This window comes from Meles meles, chromosome 9 (assembly GCF_922984935.1).
Source record: "Meles meles chromosome 9, mMelMel3.1 paternal haplotype, whole genome shotgun sequence".
In the NCBI taxonomy this organism is placed as follows: Eukaryota; Metazoa; Chordata; class Mammalia; order Carnivora; family Mustelidae; genus Meles; species Meles meles.
Window position 1 is genome coordinate 27,109,919 of NC_060074.1, and position 17,269 is coordinate 27,127,187.

The window sequence follows — 17,269 nt, forward strand, 5'->3', positions numbered from 1 at the left end:
TTGTCTTGTGGTTGCTTCTCACAATAGACTGAACTCCCCGGCTTGCCTCCACATCCCCAGGGCCTGGCACCCAGCTATGCTGAATCAATGGTCACACCGATCCTTTTGCTGTCATCAGACCAGGTAGACCAGAAAGGAAATGGACAACAGGACATTTTAATCTTTAAATCATGACCATTGGGGATGGAAGATCCCTTAAAAGGTCATCAAATGTATTCCCCTCGTTGAGTAAGACTAATGAAGTGCCTGGTGAGGCATACTCACATTCTGTCCTTTATATGGGTCCCCAGCATTGTTGTGCCCAAAGCTGTCTTGCCCACTTTCAGCTAGCTCTACCTCCCCTTCTGTAAAACCTATTTAATACGTGTCTTTTTGTAGCAAATAATATGTCATACCTTTTCATTATGTAAAATTTCAACCATATATGAAAATATTTAAAAATATATAAAACACATATAATTGTAAAACATATAAGTATACATAAAATATACTGTAATAAAACATTTTTAAGTAGATGAAATAGTACAATAAACCCATCACCCAATCATAGCACTTTTAAACACATGACCAGTCTTATTTCATCGATGGTCACTGGATTGTTTGGAAGTAAATTCTAACTACCATGTCAAATAAACACTTTTTCACTTCTTTTATATTCATAGGAAAGACAGAAATTAATTTAAATCATGAAGAACCTCTATGTGTCTTTGGGGAAGAGGAAGAACCTTTGATATCATATCATATACTTCTCCATTGTCCCAAACTGACTTTTTTTTTTCAGTAAACACTTAATGGGTGTCCAAAGCAAAAAACAAAGCAGTGAGTATTATGTAAAATGTCAGCACTGATTTTGCAAAGACTAGACCCTCTGGGCTCTCTCTGGAACAAGGGTACACAAAAGGCTGGAGGAACAGTGAAAGGACCAACAACCTCAAATGCCTTTTTCTTCTGAATTAAATAGTCATATTCCCTGTGCACACACACACCCACTCCCTTACATCCTCAGTGTTCTCTCTCACTCCCACAACATGCACCCAATAGGAGGGGACACCTTTGCACTCTGACGGAACACCAGCTCTCATTCAAGGGCAGCTGCCTGGTTTGGGCAGCTGTTTCTAAACATGTTGGAGAACGCAGAGCCCTAGTACTAGAAAGCTTTTCTTTCTCAAGCAGCACATTGCTCCATGGAGGCTTAATTCTGCGGCTCCTGGAGGGATTGCTACAGGATGTATCAAAATAGACAACCCACACTCACTCAATGTGCCAAAGCCCTCCTTTTGGGGTGTTAGGTTAAAAATTGTTAAAGTACCACTGCATAATGGCCAATGCTGCTTCTGCTGATGATGATTAACTCTGTTTATATGCCTAAGATCTCTATATTGGGAAAACTTCATTGCCCACTCAACACTTTCACTCCAGGTGTCACCCTGTCAATCTCAAAGCACTTAGCACACAGTACTTATACCCAGGAAAATGTGTGAGGCATGTTTATCATCCTCTCCAGATAGAGGTGGAAGAAGCACCCAGATAGAGAGTTCATGTTTATGGGGAGCCCCTTCATGCGTTGCAGTGGGTGTTGTCTACTCAAATTCTTGTGACAATGCTATGACATATTTTGTATTTGTTCCCCAGTACCACAAAAGACACTAAGTTCAAAGGATTTAAATGATTTGCCCAAACCCCACAGCTAAGAAGTTCTAGAGCCCAAATTCTAAACAAGGTTTTTATAACCACCAAAACCATGGTTTTTTTCCTGTAATAGTAATTGCCAATTTTTACAAATATAACTACCCCCATTGAAATTATTTTTATTTTTTAACTTTTAATTCTGCAGTAATCGCAGATTCATTTAAAAACATAAAAATAGCACAAAGAGTTCCCATTGACCCTTCAACCAATTTCCCCAAAGGTTAACATCTTACAGACTAGTGACCAAAACCAGGAGCTTAACATTCATACAATACTGTTAACTAGTTTACACACCTTATTCAAGTGTCACCAACTGTCCCACTAATGTCCTTTACCTGGTGCAGAATCCAATCCGGATTACTCATCGTATTTAGTTGTCATATCTTCTTAGTCTCCTCTAACCTGGGACATTTCCCTCATTGTTCTTCATGACCTTGACACGTTTGGAAAGTACTGGCTAGCTGTTCTGTAGAATGTCCCTCGACTTAGCTGCCTTTTAATGCATCATTTTCACAAATGCTCAAGGGACTTGATCTGTACTTTGAGTATTTATTGATTGAGAATATACTTGCTGACAAGACGCTACACTAAAGTGAAGGATGCTTTTGATTTCGTTCATCACAATGGCTTTCATACACTTTTTTTTTAAAGTATGTATATCTGTGTGATCACTTTCACTTAGTCTACCAGCAGTGCTTGGGCATTTTTAGTTTCCTCCACCCTGATGATGTCTTGGCAGCACCTCCTGAGATCAGCAGTCACAGTCACACACACACCAAGGCAGAAATTCTCAAAGAAAATTTGAAGACGTGAGTAAGGTCAGATAACAACATCGAGAGCTAATGTTTATTGAATATTTGCAAATTTATCATATGTTTGCATTCCACACTATGCCAAGAGTTTTGCATGCGTTATATCATTTGAACTTCACAGCAACCTCTGAGACATACTATTATTATCATTCCCATTCTAGAGTTAAGAAAAATGATGATTCTGGGTTTCTAAGTGATTTGCCTGATATTATACCACTACTACACAGCAACACTGGGATTCGAAAGAAATTCTGCTTGGCTACATAGGCCCCATGTTCTTATTCACTGTCTTAACTTCGTGCAAAAGCATCTTTGATTCTATGCTTCCACTGTTCCTATGCCTGGAACAGTCTTCATTGTCCTATTTTCCAAAATTTTTCCCTGATTTGGTATTTAATGTCCAGTTCTAAATTCATTCTTCTAAGGAGACTGCTGTTGGTGGAGGGGGGGCTGGGTATGCCAGCCCCAGGTACCACTCCTCCACATGATATGGCATGAAGAGGACAGCACAACTAGAAGGGGCTTGGATATTTCTGAGGACAACCTCTTCCTTTTATAACTGAGGAGATAATAACAAAACAACTGGTATTTATTGAGTGCTCCTTGTAGGTCAAGCGTTTCTACATGCTCAGTATGTATTCTCTCATTTACATTTCTCACAACCCTAAGAGAGAGGTACTAATATTGTTGAGGGATGGACATCTAGAATTCACCATACCTGAGTTTCCTCTCTTTCCAGGTGCCCAGGAGGATGATATTCCCCATCCCTACTGCTGTTAGGTACAGCCATTCTAGATCCAACCAATGAGCTGCAGGTGAAAGCGTTGTGTCATTGTGATGCATGTCATCATGTGTACTCAGTGAGCTATGGGGTGGCAAGCTGCGTACTTTCTGTTGCCTTGACTTGAGACTCTGGGGCTTCCCTCATGAGGCCCCTGATTTGCTTTTGTTCAAGAATACTCTCTGAACATAATTCAGGAATGCAAATTAATGGTTGCATTAACCAGGGAAATTAACATTAGCTGGGCAACAGACAACCCCCCAAGTCTCCGCATCTTAATATAATCAAAGTTTGCATCTTCCTTGTGTTACAGACCTGTGTGGGTTAGCTTTTTCCATCTTGCAGCTATCCTGTTTGAAACTGATAGCCCTCAGATCACTGAGGCAAGGAAAGAGAGAGGTGCAAGAGGTATCCCTTCCTGTCTCTGCCCTGAGTGACACATGTCACTTCCTTCTTCATCATATGGTCCTGTGTCTTCTCTCCACTTCTAGTGCCCACCCGCCTCTTCCTTGTATGTCTGAGAACCTCAGGTCCAGGGGAGGCATCTCTTCCCCCTCCCCTTTGGCTGCCTCTCCAAACTGCTGCCTAAACCACAGTCTTCCTGAATCATCTGCCTTAGAATGGTCAAAGCCAGTGGTTGAAAATGCAGATTCCAGGGCAGCACTACCTTGGGGCCATAGCCTGGGACTCAGCATTCTCCCCCACCAACCCCCAATTTGGGGCACTTCTTGGTATCCACAAATGTTTCAGAATTATTATAAAGTATATATCCCAGGTCAATGTCACCCAAAATTCAGTCATGTACACTTTCAAGGTGTACCATCTATACTATTACTTACTCGAGACTTAACAGTTTTCTTGAAATGTCTTACGGTTTTACTTCAGTAAATTTATTTCTAAAGGAGACTTTTGTCACTACCATAAATAAAAAACCAATGTCATTTATCAAAGTAGGAATAGACAAGCTGTGTTTATATAGAATATTATTCAGTGCTAAAAAGAAATGCACTGTCGAGGTACAAGAAGACACGGAGGAACTGTAAGTGCATATTCCCAAGTGAAAGAAGCCAATCGGAAAAGGCCACACATTGTAGGATACCAACGATATGACATTCTGGCAGAGGCCAGGCTGTGTTGCCAGGAGTTCGGGGGTAGGAACAAAAGGATAAATGGTGGAGCACGGGATTTTTAAGCCATGAAACTGTAATAATACCATATATGGTAGATACATGCCATTAGCCATTAGTCAAAACCTTTCAAACATATAACACCAAAAGTGAACTCCAATGGAAACTATGGACTTTGAGTGATAATGATGTGTCAGTGTTGGTTCATCCATTGTAACAAATCACTATTCTGGTGCAGGATGAGGTTGGGGTGGAGAGTTGGTAAGGAGTGAGTATATGAGAACTCTGGTACTTTCAGCCCAGTTTTGCTTTGAACCTAAGCCTGCTTTAAAAAAAAATAATATATTAATAAAAGAATAGATACACACAACTGCAAACAAAACAAGACTAACAAATTATAGCTAGATATTACTGTATGTCCAAAGACTCTGAGGCTGATGCCTTCTCTGTTTATAAAGGAGACTGACAAGAGTTAAAAAGGTGTTAAAGACATATTATCACTCCAATGAGATTTTCCATTAGACATAATCATAAGGCATGAGAACAAACTGAAAAGAGAACAGTGTTCTCACTTGATGATCAACATTATTTAACATGGTGTCTCCTCGGGGTATCCATGCCATCCCAGGCTTTCAGAAACCCTTGTCTAGGGATGACCCTGAATGCAAACACCTTGCTGTCACATATTGGGGAATCATTTCTTCCGCCACTTCCTCTATGTGCTCCTCTGCGTGCCTAGCCTGTTTCTGGCCTCTAGGGACTCAGAGCCCAGGAAAGTGTCTTTCTGCATAGTTCCTGCCAAGAAGGGAGTGCTGCTTAATAAAGATCTGCCAGGAACATAGCGGTGATGGAGATAGATAAAGACTACTATGTTGGGGGTGAGAGACCTGGGCAGGAGAGCAGAGAGGTTGAACTGAGTCAGGCAATACAAAGGCAGGAAGTCAGCTAAACAGAAACACTGGATCTGAACGTGCATCCCTGAGGTCAGGCACAAAAACAGCCGGGCGTTTGCGGTGGTCAAAGTACAGCCTCACTTAGAGCATCTGCTTTTTTAAGACTGTAGTACAAGAGAGCCGTAGGAAAGGCAGCAGCGTGGTCTGGGAACCCTACTCCAGGTCTCTGAGCCACGTTGACAGAATGAGGGTAAATATCACTCCCATTTAATGAACAGCTGCTATGTGCCTAGAACTTTAATACAGCATGTTCACCACTTATGATAAGTGTTCAAGCTGAATATTTTATTCCTGCTTTGTAGAGAATGAAATCAAGGTCTAGGGAGATTAAGTCACTTGCCCAAGGTCACCCAGCTGGGAAGGGCCCAAATTGGGATTTAAATTCATGTCTTTCTGATCAATGCCTGTATTCCTCTCATTGTTCAGCAAAAGAACAAGAACAGGTCTATTCCTGGCCAAGTGGACTCAAGCCAGGACAACAATCACTATGATTACTAGGATAAGAATCATCACTATTTGTTATTATAGAATCTGAAAAGGAGGTTGGATGGGGTGAAGAGGGGTGTCGAGGGAGCTTCCATATCCTTCTTGCTTGGCATTTTAATTTCTATACAGACATATACACGTGTGTACACACACACACACACACAAATATACCTTCTACCATGTGTACACTAGGGACCAAAAATAGCACTATTAGTCTGGACTGAACATGTGCCAAGAAGGATACCAAGGGATCAACAAATTTTGAGCCCCTACTGTATGCAGAATCATATGCTAGCCACTAGGGTGGCTTCGAGAGGCTTCTTTTGGAGAAGTTGATGTTGATTGACTTCAACCACATCCAAAGTAACCTTTCCATAAAAAAGGACAAGAATTTGATCTGTCCACCTCAGCATCTCTGAGCAGTTTCCCTGAAGAAAGCCTCATGAGGGCAACAAACTAGGCCCAAGACGGGGATTGAACCATGGAGTTCCACAGAGCCTCTGTTTTGCGGATCCTCTTTTTTGCTGACAGTTTCCATCTACCTGGAACTCAAATTGTAACCAAATCAATTTTGCCTATTTTGTTATGAGACAGTCAGTCCCACGTGCACCCCCTTTTTGCTTTTAACATACACAGAGGGAGGTATCAGATATGTACTCCATGCAATACACACACATAAACTCTATCTTACATATGATACATCTTGGTTGGGGGATGGTGTGCAGCTCAGGCCACACAGTATTCACTTGCCAGCTCCTTTACATCCGGGCTCACTTCCAACTTGGCTTCCTTCCCAGCAAACAAGAAGCAGCTCGCTCATTCCCACACTCCTTCGAGTAGCCCTTCCCCCCCTTCCCCCCTCAACCTGCTCCCCCTCCCCCAACTCACAGGCCACAGCTGGGCCTCTCTAACACACCAGCTGGAAAAAGAGGAGAGCATCGGTGGAGGGGAGGGATGGAGGAGAGGAGAGAGACAGAATCCCAGTATCTGGTCTTTCTCCTCCCAGACTCTTTAGAAATCCATATTTTACTCCACACTACCAGCTTTATTAAGTACTTTTCTTTATGGAGGGGGTTCAACTAGAAGCCACACCCAATAAGTTAGGCAACATACCACATCCAGACGCAGGCTACCAAGTGAGGAAGGATGGTTCCAAAGTGAACACTGTGTAGAGGATCTACAGACAATCCAGGTGAGATTCACTCTACAACTGTTAAGACAGCAAGTGCCTCTCTTCCTCCAAACCTTCATGCTGTCTGTGAAAGTGAGACAGACACTCGATGCTTTTTTTTTTAAATATTTTATTTATCTGACAGAGAGAAATCACAACTAGGCAGAGAAGCAGGCAGAGAGAGAGGAGGAAGCAGGCTCCCTGCGGAGCAGAGAGCCCGATGCGGGGCTCGATCCCAGGACCCTGGGATCATGACCTGAGCCGAAGGCAGAGGCTTTAACCCACTGAGCCACCCAGGCGCCCCCAGACACTCGATGCTTTATTCCTGTGCATATGTGTGCATGTATGTGTGTGTAAAAAATAGCTAAATCTGGAAAGCATCCAAGGACTTGATGGTGAAAGCTGAACTTCCTTACATCACTTCCCAATAAAATATGAGAGCACTGGTGAGAACCCTGGAGGAGGAAAGTGTTCTTGGAGATTTCGGTTTAAACAGGACCAGGACTGACCAAAGTAGAAGTGGAAAAACCACAGTAGAAAATCCAAAGAGGGGAACATGACGTGCTGCTCAGGACTCTGGGTGAGGGGTTACTGGGCTTCCTCTTTTTGGGGATGTTCTGCAACCTTAGGTCCATGATGGTATCTGTTGCTTATTGTTCATGACATGTGCCTAGTATAAAGTCATGATTGCCAACAACTTGGGATTTCTGTGCACACAGGACAGAGACTATTCTTTGTATCTCTGCTGAAGACACATTTGTACATGCCATCTATTGCATACACTGGGATTAGACACTGGGACAAGATGAACCCTTGAATTGACAAGGGATGCAAGTTCATCTCTTTACACTTAGATTAAAAATGTCTCTGGACCCTCCAGCAATCTTGTCGTAATGAAACCCAACTTTCAATCTCAGCAAGGATCTTGAAGGTCACTAGCTCCAGTCACCAATTTGAGCCCCCTTTCTAAAGCAGCCCATATTATCTTGGGACAGCTTTGGTGAAAGTTCTTTCTGCTATCAAAACCAAAGTTGGGTTCCCTGAAGATTTCACCACTGGCCAAGGCACTGACCATTGTGATTCCACAAAACAGGTCTGCCCCTTCTGCACAGCACATTTTTCAGCAGTTGATGCCAGCAAGTGTTTTTCTTCCTTATAGTCTCTTCTCCCCAGTCCCCCTATGTGTGGAAATGCTCACTGGATGAGCTCTAGAGGATGATTCATTCAACAAAAACTTACAGAGTATGAAACAGGTGCCAGGCACCAGAGTGGGAGCTGATGACCCAATGATAAGCAAACACACACAAGTTGCTGCTTCTAGGGATCTTATAGTCCTTTGCAGTGCCTCCCTTAGACCCAGGCAAGTCCCTTGCTTAGTCCCTTGCTGTAGAAGGCCCCACTCTGGCCCTTCTTCAGCTGCACTCTTCCCATAGGAAATCTGTGAGGTCAAGGAGCTGTGACCTGGGCCTCTCTTCTAGAACTTGTTCCAATTACCTGGGACCCCAGAATTCCTGTGTATTCAGACATGAACATGCTTCTCAGAACATTCTCTTCCTTGGGTTCAAAGGAAGAGGGGCAAGGGACAGCTCTTTCAGGATAGTGTGGACAGAGCTTGAACAAGCCAACTGGAGTGTCCACGCATGTGTGACAAACGCTCATCCTGCTGCCAGATGTAGCCAAGAGTGGAAAGAGAATCAAAGTGGCTTGTAGACCAAGGGCTGGGTACCCCCATATGGCTAGCACAGAATTCTAAGGAATCTAATAATTCTAAATTCGAACTTTTCTTCCAGGTTATTTTGACCTTTTATTTGCCAGGATGGTAGGATAAAGCTCTTTTTATTTAATAGTTATCTGGATTTATTACTTTTAAGTATTTTGGCTTGTGGTATCTATACTTTTGTTCTAGAGTCCATAAACATTAGGAATGGGCCTATTCTTTGTGAAGACTGATATTAATTAAATGATCATACAGACACACACACACACACACACACACACACACACACACAAATGTAAAATCGAACCATAGCTAAGCGCTAAGAAAAATAATACTCTGTTTGGGTCTCTCCTAAAATGCTCTACTTGATCTCCATTCCCAGGGTTCTCATTGCATCTTGGGGTCTCCAGTTTCCCCTGAGCACTGCGAAGCTCTTCTCTTACTCTCCTGGGACCCAAAACACTGACGAAAATATTTCACACTATTCTTGCTCCTTCTGAACACGGAGCTCTATGGAAGTAAATCCCAGGAAGAATAAGGGAGGCAAGCCAAAGCTGTTAATCTCTTCTAGACTCATTTCATCTTTTCCATCTGGTCCAAAACAGGTGCCCCCCCACCCCAAGAGACTGCCATGGTGGATTTCATCCTCGCACCCACCTCTAGGTGCTCCACAGCTGACCCTGCCTAGGAAATGCTTTCACCGCTTTGCCAAGATATCCGTGTGTCTCACAGCTCTTCTGCTTCCAGCTGCCTAAACTCAGCCAACAACCATTGCTTCTCACTTGGTCTTCAACAGCAACAGAGAAGCCTTCTCTGACTAGTTGGGGAAAAGGTAGCACATTCCCCCCACTTGTATCTCTGAAAAGGCACCCCATACACTAGCCGCTGTTAAGCACACATCTCTTTCTTATATCCAATATTACTATAATTCACCTGTGACCCATTGTCTGTGTGTTCTTGATCTCTATCAGTCTCTCTGATGTCTGGGTTAGATTGTGAAACTCCCAGAGGGCAGGGCCACATCCGCTCTCTGTCTCCAGACACTGCTCAGCAGAGCAGCAGGCACAGGTAGGCACTTGCTTAATAAAGACTTTTGATGATGGAAACAGAGGAGCGGCACTTTACGCCCAGAGGATTGTGAGTGCACAGTTAGCAATCTACTACCACCACCAGCCCACAGTCACAGCAGTCCTGCCAGGGACTAGCCTGGGAGCTGGGGCACACTGTTCCTTTCAAATGAGGCAGAGGGAGCACTATCTTGCCTCTGATAGTGATAGCAAAACATTGTGACAGCATGGCTCTAGCTGTGTTGACCAATCTGACGCTCAGAATGACCATCAGTTGGGGGTCTATCATTATTATCCTTGTCTTACAAAGGGAGAACCTGAAGCACAGAGGGGCTGCGCTACTTGTCCAGGCCTCAGACTGGGGCCATCTGGTTTCGGAGACCTCAGCTTACCCACCATGGTCCATCAAAGTGAACCAATGCAGCTTCAGCCAGAAACAGAGGGTGAAGAAATGCCAGCTGGGCTCTTTTCCCACACTTCCATGGATCCTTGACCCCTGTCCAACCAGGATGAATGGCTGAGAGGAGAGGAGTGGCTACTCAGTCAGTTTTCCAGCATGGAGCCAACTTGGCTCTCCAAGCATTTATTCACACACCATCCATCTGCCTCCTCCTGTCCTCTCCTCTGCAGTTAGGTCTTTGAACCTGTTATTTCCACCAGCTGGAATGCTTTTCCCCCAGTCCTACTTATCAGGGGGTTCTTCTTATCATGTAGGGGCCAGATCAGATGGCACATTCTTGGGAAGACTGTCCCTGATCACTCTATCTAATGTAGTTGCATCTTTCTCAAACCCTCTCTCTCCTTCTTGTCTACTCATTACCCTGTTTGACTTTCAACATGGTGCTCAACACCATCTGAAATCACTTTATTTATCTACGAGTTGACTGGTCTGTCTCTGCATCTCTACTAGAATGTCAGCTTCTGGAGAGCAGAGATCTCACCTGTTTTGTTCCCTCCTGGATACTCAGTACCTAGAACAGCATCTGGCACCCAAAAGTGCACAACAAACATTTTTAAAGTAAATGCGTGCATGCATGAATGAATGTAAAGACCACTATGGACACGTGCAAACCTGGAACTAGTTGGACCCTCCAGGTGCCCCTTACCACATACAAGCCCTTGTCTGGAAGAGATAAGATCTTCATTTGGGACAGTCTTTTAGCCCGTGGAGCAGCAGGCAAATGACTAGGAGCTGTTTGGTTTCTTTGTTTGGGCAAAGAAAAGACCATGACATTCAGCCGCTGAGACTGCCGACTGCTCTCCTTTCAGAGCCACATGTGCACGATTGCCGGACAGCTGACTCCCTGAACAGAAAATCAGATCCTGACATCTCAGCTCTTCACTTTCATCTTTCTGTCTGTCTCTTCCTACTCTAGAGGGTTTTCCCCATCTCCTTTGTTGCCCTTCCTCACTGAATCCTGTGAAGAAAATTGAGTAAAAAGAGGGAAAATATGTTCATATCTAACACATGCTTCTCTTATTACTATGATAGCACAATCTCATTAAAATCTCCCGGCTCCTGCACAAATAATAAAACCCCCCAAATATAATCACCATATGCAGGAAGTGCTTGACTTGATCCAGTCTTATGCCAACACGATGCCCCTATTCCTTCCACATAATAATAGAGCCCATTCCTTTATTGGTGTTAGCTCTTTTATTCAGTCCTTTATTTATGACACACCATAAAAATAATGAACAAGAAAGGAAAGCTCTTAACCTCTGCCCAGATCCTCTATCACATGCAGATATTTCACGTATTCCTAAAGATCCTTTTCTTCTTCCTTTTTTCAACAAAATACTGCTTTTCCATGATCAAAATACCTGCCATTGTATTTTAATCCCTTTCAAGATGTTTTCAGGCTCATTATCTTCTGAATCCTCCCAACACACTTACAAGGAAAAAAAGGAGGACAGTAAAATGTGCCTCTAAATCACAGAAGTTGGAAAAGGGGCCCAGAGGCATAGAATGATTTGAAGAGGTTCACACGGTGAAATACCATCCAGATTGGCCTCCAAGTCCTGCTGTTTTCTAGAGACAAGGGTGTTTTTGCCAGAAGCCACACTCCCAGCAGCCCCTGTGACACACAGACCTAAGCCAACACATATGGGAGAAAACAGCTTAAGAAGTTTGGAAGCTAAGTAATTCTTTCTTTTGGGAAAGATGAGGCTCCTGATTGGGGCAAAAGGCTGATCAGGAGCATCCTAAAGTGAGGCCTCACTCTTGCTCTCAGCCAAGCCACTCCACCTTGTGCCCACCAATGGAAGTGGAGAGAAGGGCTGGATGAAGGGCACCGAGCAGGTGCCCTGGAACTCCTCACCTAACAAGAGTCCTCAACTCTGGACAGGACTTAATTTGGGGCTTCAGTAAGCCTAGCCTCAAGTAGGAGGAACCCAACCCTTAGCTCCGCAGAAACATTTACTTACACTGAGATCTACGTGACCTCCTCTCATGATGCCCAGGCTTCTTGGCCCTAGTCATCTTCTGTCCCTGAAGTATGTTGCCCATTGAGAGCAAAGATAAAATGAATGAAAATATCAGCTAAGCCTGTCTCTCACTGAGCAAGGCTTCAGCAAGAGCCAGAGCCCCCTCAAGATCACTGGCATGGCATCCTGCTCTGCCCCTTTTTCAGGAAACACTCAGAAGCCTTCCCGCTACTTCTGGGAAGCTACTGAAAAAGTGGCTGATGCGACCACGGAACCCCCTTGACCAAGGTGCAATTTAATATTCCTTTTCCAGGATCACTACCTAGATCAGATTTTTTAGATGAGACTTTTCTATCTGGGATTTTGTGGAAAGTGTCATGACTCTAGAATAATGTCCACATACTATCTCCAGCCTCTAGCAGACACTAGATTGGAAGTGGAGCTGGAAGGGCTGTGGTGAGTCTATCTGCACAAATCTGAATGAACAGGGAAGGGAAGACCTTCAGACTCTGCATGATTATACTTGGCATCCCTGCCCTGGATGGGGAGGGTTTAAGGGATATTCTAAGTTGAGGTGCTTCAGGCCTGAGAAGGGGAGTAGATATGACAAGATTCCTTACTTCCTTCTCCATATCCCTTAAACTCACCCTCAACCTGCTTACCTATTTGCTTTCAACCTAGGGAAAAAAAAAACTTGAGTCAGCCAAGAAGTGTCTCAGCAAACTAGAGGGTCTTCTTGGGACTAGAATCTCTCCCCATTTCTTCCTCACTGACTTAAACATACTGCTGAGGATGTCAGTGTCATTTGGGACGGCGTAGTTCAAAGTGAAAGAAGAGAGTCAGGCTTGTGTGTCAGTCTATGAGAATAGGGAAGGAGGAGACGATCTCTGCATATTTCCCTCCGAAGAGGGAAGAAGTTTGAATCTAGGACTGAAGATGGGCCGGGGGAAATGCCAGTAACAACAAATCATATGAAAAGATATCTTGGCTTCAAGCATGAATGTACCACCAAGTTCCTTCATTTTATCACTTCTGACTTCTGAATCTTCTATTCAGAAGATACTTATAGAGTTTTTGGATGGAGCTGAAGACACTAGCATTGGAAGGAAAATGCAAAAACTGGGATACGACTGAGTAACCAAACAGGCTCTACTAGGAACCAGACACCTTTTGGGCAAACTTAACCACAAGACATCACTGAGGAGCCCTTAAAACACATATTTCTTAAATGAAAGACAGCACAATGGCTCCCCAGGGCAAGCAGGCGAGTAGTAATCTGTAAGATCTGGAGACACCATCAGGCAGCAGGAAAAGGGAAAAAGGGTCTCACCTGTTCTGGCCCCTGGAAGCAGATGCGGCAGAGCGGGGTCCTCATGCCACTGTCCAGGCTGCTTCCCAGTGAGTAGCAGTCCTCAGCCTTCCCCTTACAGAAGTCCTCTGAGGAGGCACTGCTGAGCAGCGACGTGGGTGGCTCTGTGGCCGGGCCGCCCCAGTCATCTTCCACAGAAGAAGGTGGCAAAGGTGGTGGAGGTGGCAGAGGAGTGGTCTCCCTGCCCACCCCTTCTCGAGGACCCCTCCAGCCTGCCCACCCCCCGGCACCCAGAGCCGGAAGGGTGTTGTTGTTGGCCGCCAAACCGGGGGGCTGGGGGTCGCCGTGCATGGGCAGGGGCGCTGGAGGGGGGCGCCGCAGCAGGAAAACCTTCAGGTCATTGAAGAGCATGCGGCAGCGGCACTTGAGGAGACCCTGGTGGCGCAACATCTGGGGAGCCGGGGCCCACGGTCCACAGCGGCACCAGGCACGGCAGCAGCAGCTCCACCACCACCACCAGAGCAACCCACTCAAGGGTATCAGCATGTGCCCAGCGGAAGCAGAGAGCCCAGGAGGGGCAGCCAGAGTCTTTGCAGAGGAAAATAGTAGAATGGTTTTGGGGGGTGGTCAACAGCAGGGCTGTGTTATGGAGGGGGTGGGGATCTGCTTTCTCACTGGCTCTTCTTACACCCCCTCAAAGTAGCAAATCAATTGTTCCCAGGATGAACTGTGAGTCACTGGTTTTGAACTCTCCCTGGAAACCCCAACAACAACAAAAAAGATTTTCTTGCCTCCCCCCTGCCCCCCCCCACCAACCTTAGCTTTGCTCAGGTAGTTTCCTCCTTTTTGCCTTTGACTTGGGGGTACTGGCATGGGAAGGGGGGTAAAAAAATGTTGAGGAAGGGCTCTTTGGGCCTTGAGATCAAGGTCTCTAGTTGTCAGAAAGTTTCCCAGGAAAAGATATTTTCAGTTCTTCTCAGATTCCTAGGCAGTGGGGAATCTCTTCTTCTTCTTCTTTTTTTTTTTTTTTGTATAAAAGGGTGGAGAAGATTATAAATCAAATTTGGAGTGGACTGAGCTGGGCTTAGGGCAAAACGGCTCAGTGAAAAATTGAGCACTGCATGTGCAGAGTGAAAAGATAGTTTTCCTCAGGTAGCAGGAGATTGGTGGGGGTGGGGGTCGGTGGGGAGGAGAGGAGGTTGGGAGAAGTTTTAATTCTCCTGGGCAGAAAACTGGGGCAATTAATCCCCAGAAGCACCAGAGTTGCTTTTAAGAGAGCAGTTGGGGGGGGGGGGGGGGTTGCAGGTGAAATTGGGCAAGGGGCTTGTGCTTTGCCTCTGCAGCCAAAAAAGCTGCACAGAAGAGGGAAAAGCCAATTAGGAGAATAGAAATGGGAAAATATGGACTGAGGAAGGGGAAAGAAGGAGGGGGGCGGGGTGGAGATCCTTTAACCCTTGCAAAGCAGCTTCCTTCCTGAGCATTAAGGTCCTGGCTAGAGGAAGGGTGTGTGTATGGGGGACAGGAGGCAGTGGAGCAGAGAGAAGGGGTAGAGAAAAGGGGCGTGTGGGAAGAGACCGGAGGAAGGAGTAGTTACATGATCTCAGCCCCTAGCCCACCCCTGCGTCAGTCCGTAAATCCGTGGCCCCTTCCCTTTGGCTCCATCAAAGGTCCCTTTGGGCGAGGGGCAAAGGCCGGGAGAAGGGCAGATCCGGGCAGGTGAGTGGCCTTGCCTTCTCTTCCTCTTCCTCTTCGGGGCCGTTGTCGCCCTCCTCCTCTTGCTCCGAGTCGGTCCGCGGCCGCCGATTCTGCTGTGGCGGCGGCAGTGAATGCTGGTCCGTGTCCCGGTGTCTCCGGGGCGGGGGCTGCTCCGGCTCGTCCTCTGGCTGCTGCTCGCCGTCCGGCGCGGCCGCGACTCCCGGCTTCATGATCCTCCTCCTCCTCCTCCTTCCCTGGGGGCCGGCTCTGAGCCCCCGCGCCCGGGCAGCGCTGCCATGCAACCAGAGGCGAGGCAGGCGTAGGGGTGGGGGCGGCTGGGGAGTGAAAAGGGGAGGGCAATAAAAAATGAAACAAAACTAGTGGAAGAATAATAATTCGGTTCTCAAATAATCAGGAATGGGTGCTTCTGGAGGGGTGGGGGTGGAGGAGGGCGGCTGCCGGTCTTCACGGCAGTTCTGCCCTCACTACCCCCACCAAGGGCGGCCTCGGCCGGCTCTCTGCCACCCCCCACGCCCCTCCCTCCTCTCCGCTGCCTCCGGCTGGTTGGGCTCGCTGTTGCTACCTCCTCGCAGATGCAACGAGGTAAGGCTTGTTTGCGGTGCCAGTTGCAGGTGGGGAGGGGGAAACGAAGCAGTGTGGCCGAGGTGGGAGACAGCCAGCACTTGGCTGGGGCTTGGTCCTCGCGACTCCTCAAAGCCGTATATAAATATATCTCTTCTAAAAGGCGAGAGGAAGCAAATCAGATTCCAGGCTGCTGCCAGGTGTTGTCTCGTCTTCCGCCGTTGCTCAGCACCCGCCGCCGCGACTGCTGCCCCCCTGGCTCAGTTCCCAAAGGGGTGGTGCTGGAAGGAAGGTGGCGGGGCGGTGAGCTGACCGTCCGAGGAATGGAAACAAGGTTCTTGCCGCGGAGAAGGCTCTCAGCTATCTCCGCCTCTGCCGCTGCCGCGGCCGCCGCTGCTGCATTCAGCACCCCAGGCGAGTGGACAGCTCCCACCCAGACCCCGCGCGTCACGCAAGTAGGGGCCTGACGCAGACGCCGCGGAGGGATGGAGGAGGGAAAGGGGCCAAGAGGAAGAGAGGCTAGGGAGAGAAAGAGAGAGAGAGGAGAAGAGGAGAACTGTTAGAAGGAAGGGGATGGGGAGGGACCAAGGGAAAGGAAAGGAGGGAGGCTAGGGAGGGATTTAGGAAGGCAGGGAGGAGGGAACAAGAAAGGGAGAAAGGCAAGTGGGGTGGCAAGGAGCAATTCAGGGTACATTTTTTACCCAGCTGGAACGTGTCAGTGTGGATAGTAAGGTTGTAGAATTTCCTCCCAATGTACACTATCACCAGCCCTCTGAACGCGCAGACACAGAGCCTTCTACATTTCAACCAGAGTCCATTTCCAAGCTCACAAACACTGTAAGCAGACAGAAATCTGCAGGCTTTGGGGGAAAAAAATAATAAAAGTTTTGTGACTCTCTAACTAACTCCGGGACTCCGTGGAGACTAAGTCCCTCATGACTAAAAACTCAAGAGAAGAAAATGCTTCAGAGAGGGAGGGGGATGCCAGCACCATTTCTGCCAGTTTCTTCTAGAAATTCAGTTCCAAAGGGCATGATTTGTTTGTTGCTGTTGTTTGGGTCCATTTTAATCCTCTGTGCCTAGGTCAGTAATGGCATGTAGTATGTGCTCAATATATATTTGTTGAATGGAATATAACCACCATCGCCATCATCAAAGTCATCATTACTCCAAGGTATAGACCTCTCCCAACTGTGAATCATAAGAACCCAGAGTGATATTAACCCTCCTCCTAACCACTATGTCCAGCTTCCCTCCATTCAAGCATTTAATTGAGCCGCTGACAAGAGGTCATTTGAAATGGATTTTAATTTCCTCTTTTATTTCTGTTTCTGGCTCATGTCACCCTATCTCATTCTTGTCAAGGAGTTTCTAGTAAATAGTAAGGGGTCCCCAAATGTGAAGAGCAAGAAAAAGAAAACTTAAAGTGGTCTATACAAATAGCTCAGTACTT

The 17,269-nt window shown here is 46.3% G+C and overlaps 1 protein-coding gene across 1 annotated transcript in view; it reads right to left on the reverse strand.

Annotated features, from left to right (window-relative positions):
• MARCHF4 (membrane associated ring-CH-type finger 4) overlaps positions 1–14,474 on the reverse strand; it is a 104,673-nt gene extending 90,199 nt beyond the window's left edge. The window contains exon 1 of the mRNA XM_046018118.1: positions 13,561–14,474. Within this exon, the coding sequence (XP_045874074.1) occupies positions 13,561–14,085 (525 nt within the window). The 5' untranslated portion in view covers positions 14,086–14,474. The remainder of the gene's footprint in view (positions 1–13,560) is intronic.
• Positions 14,475–17,269: the final 2,795 nt, after the last annotated feature.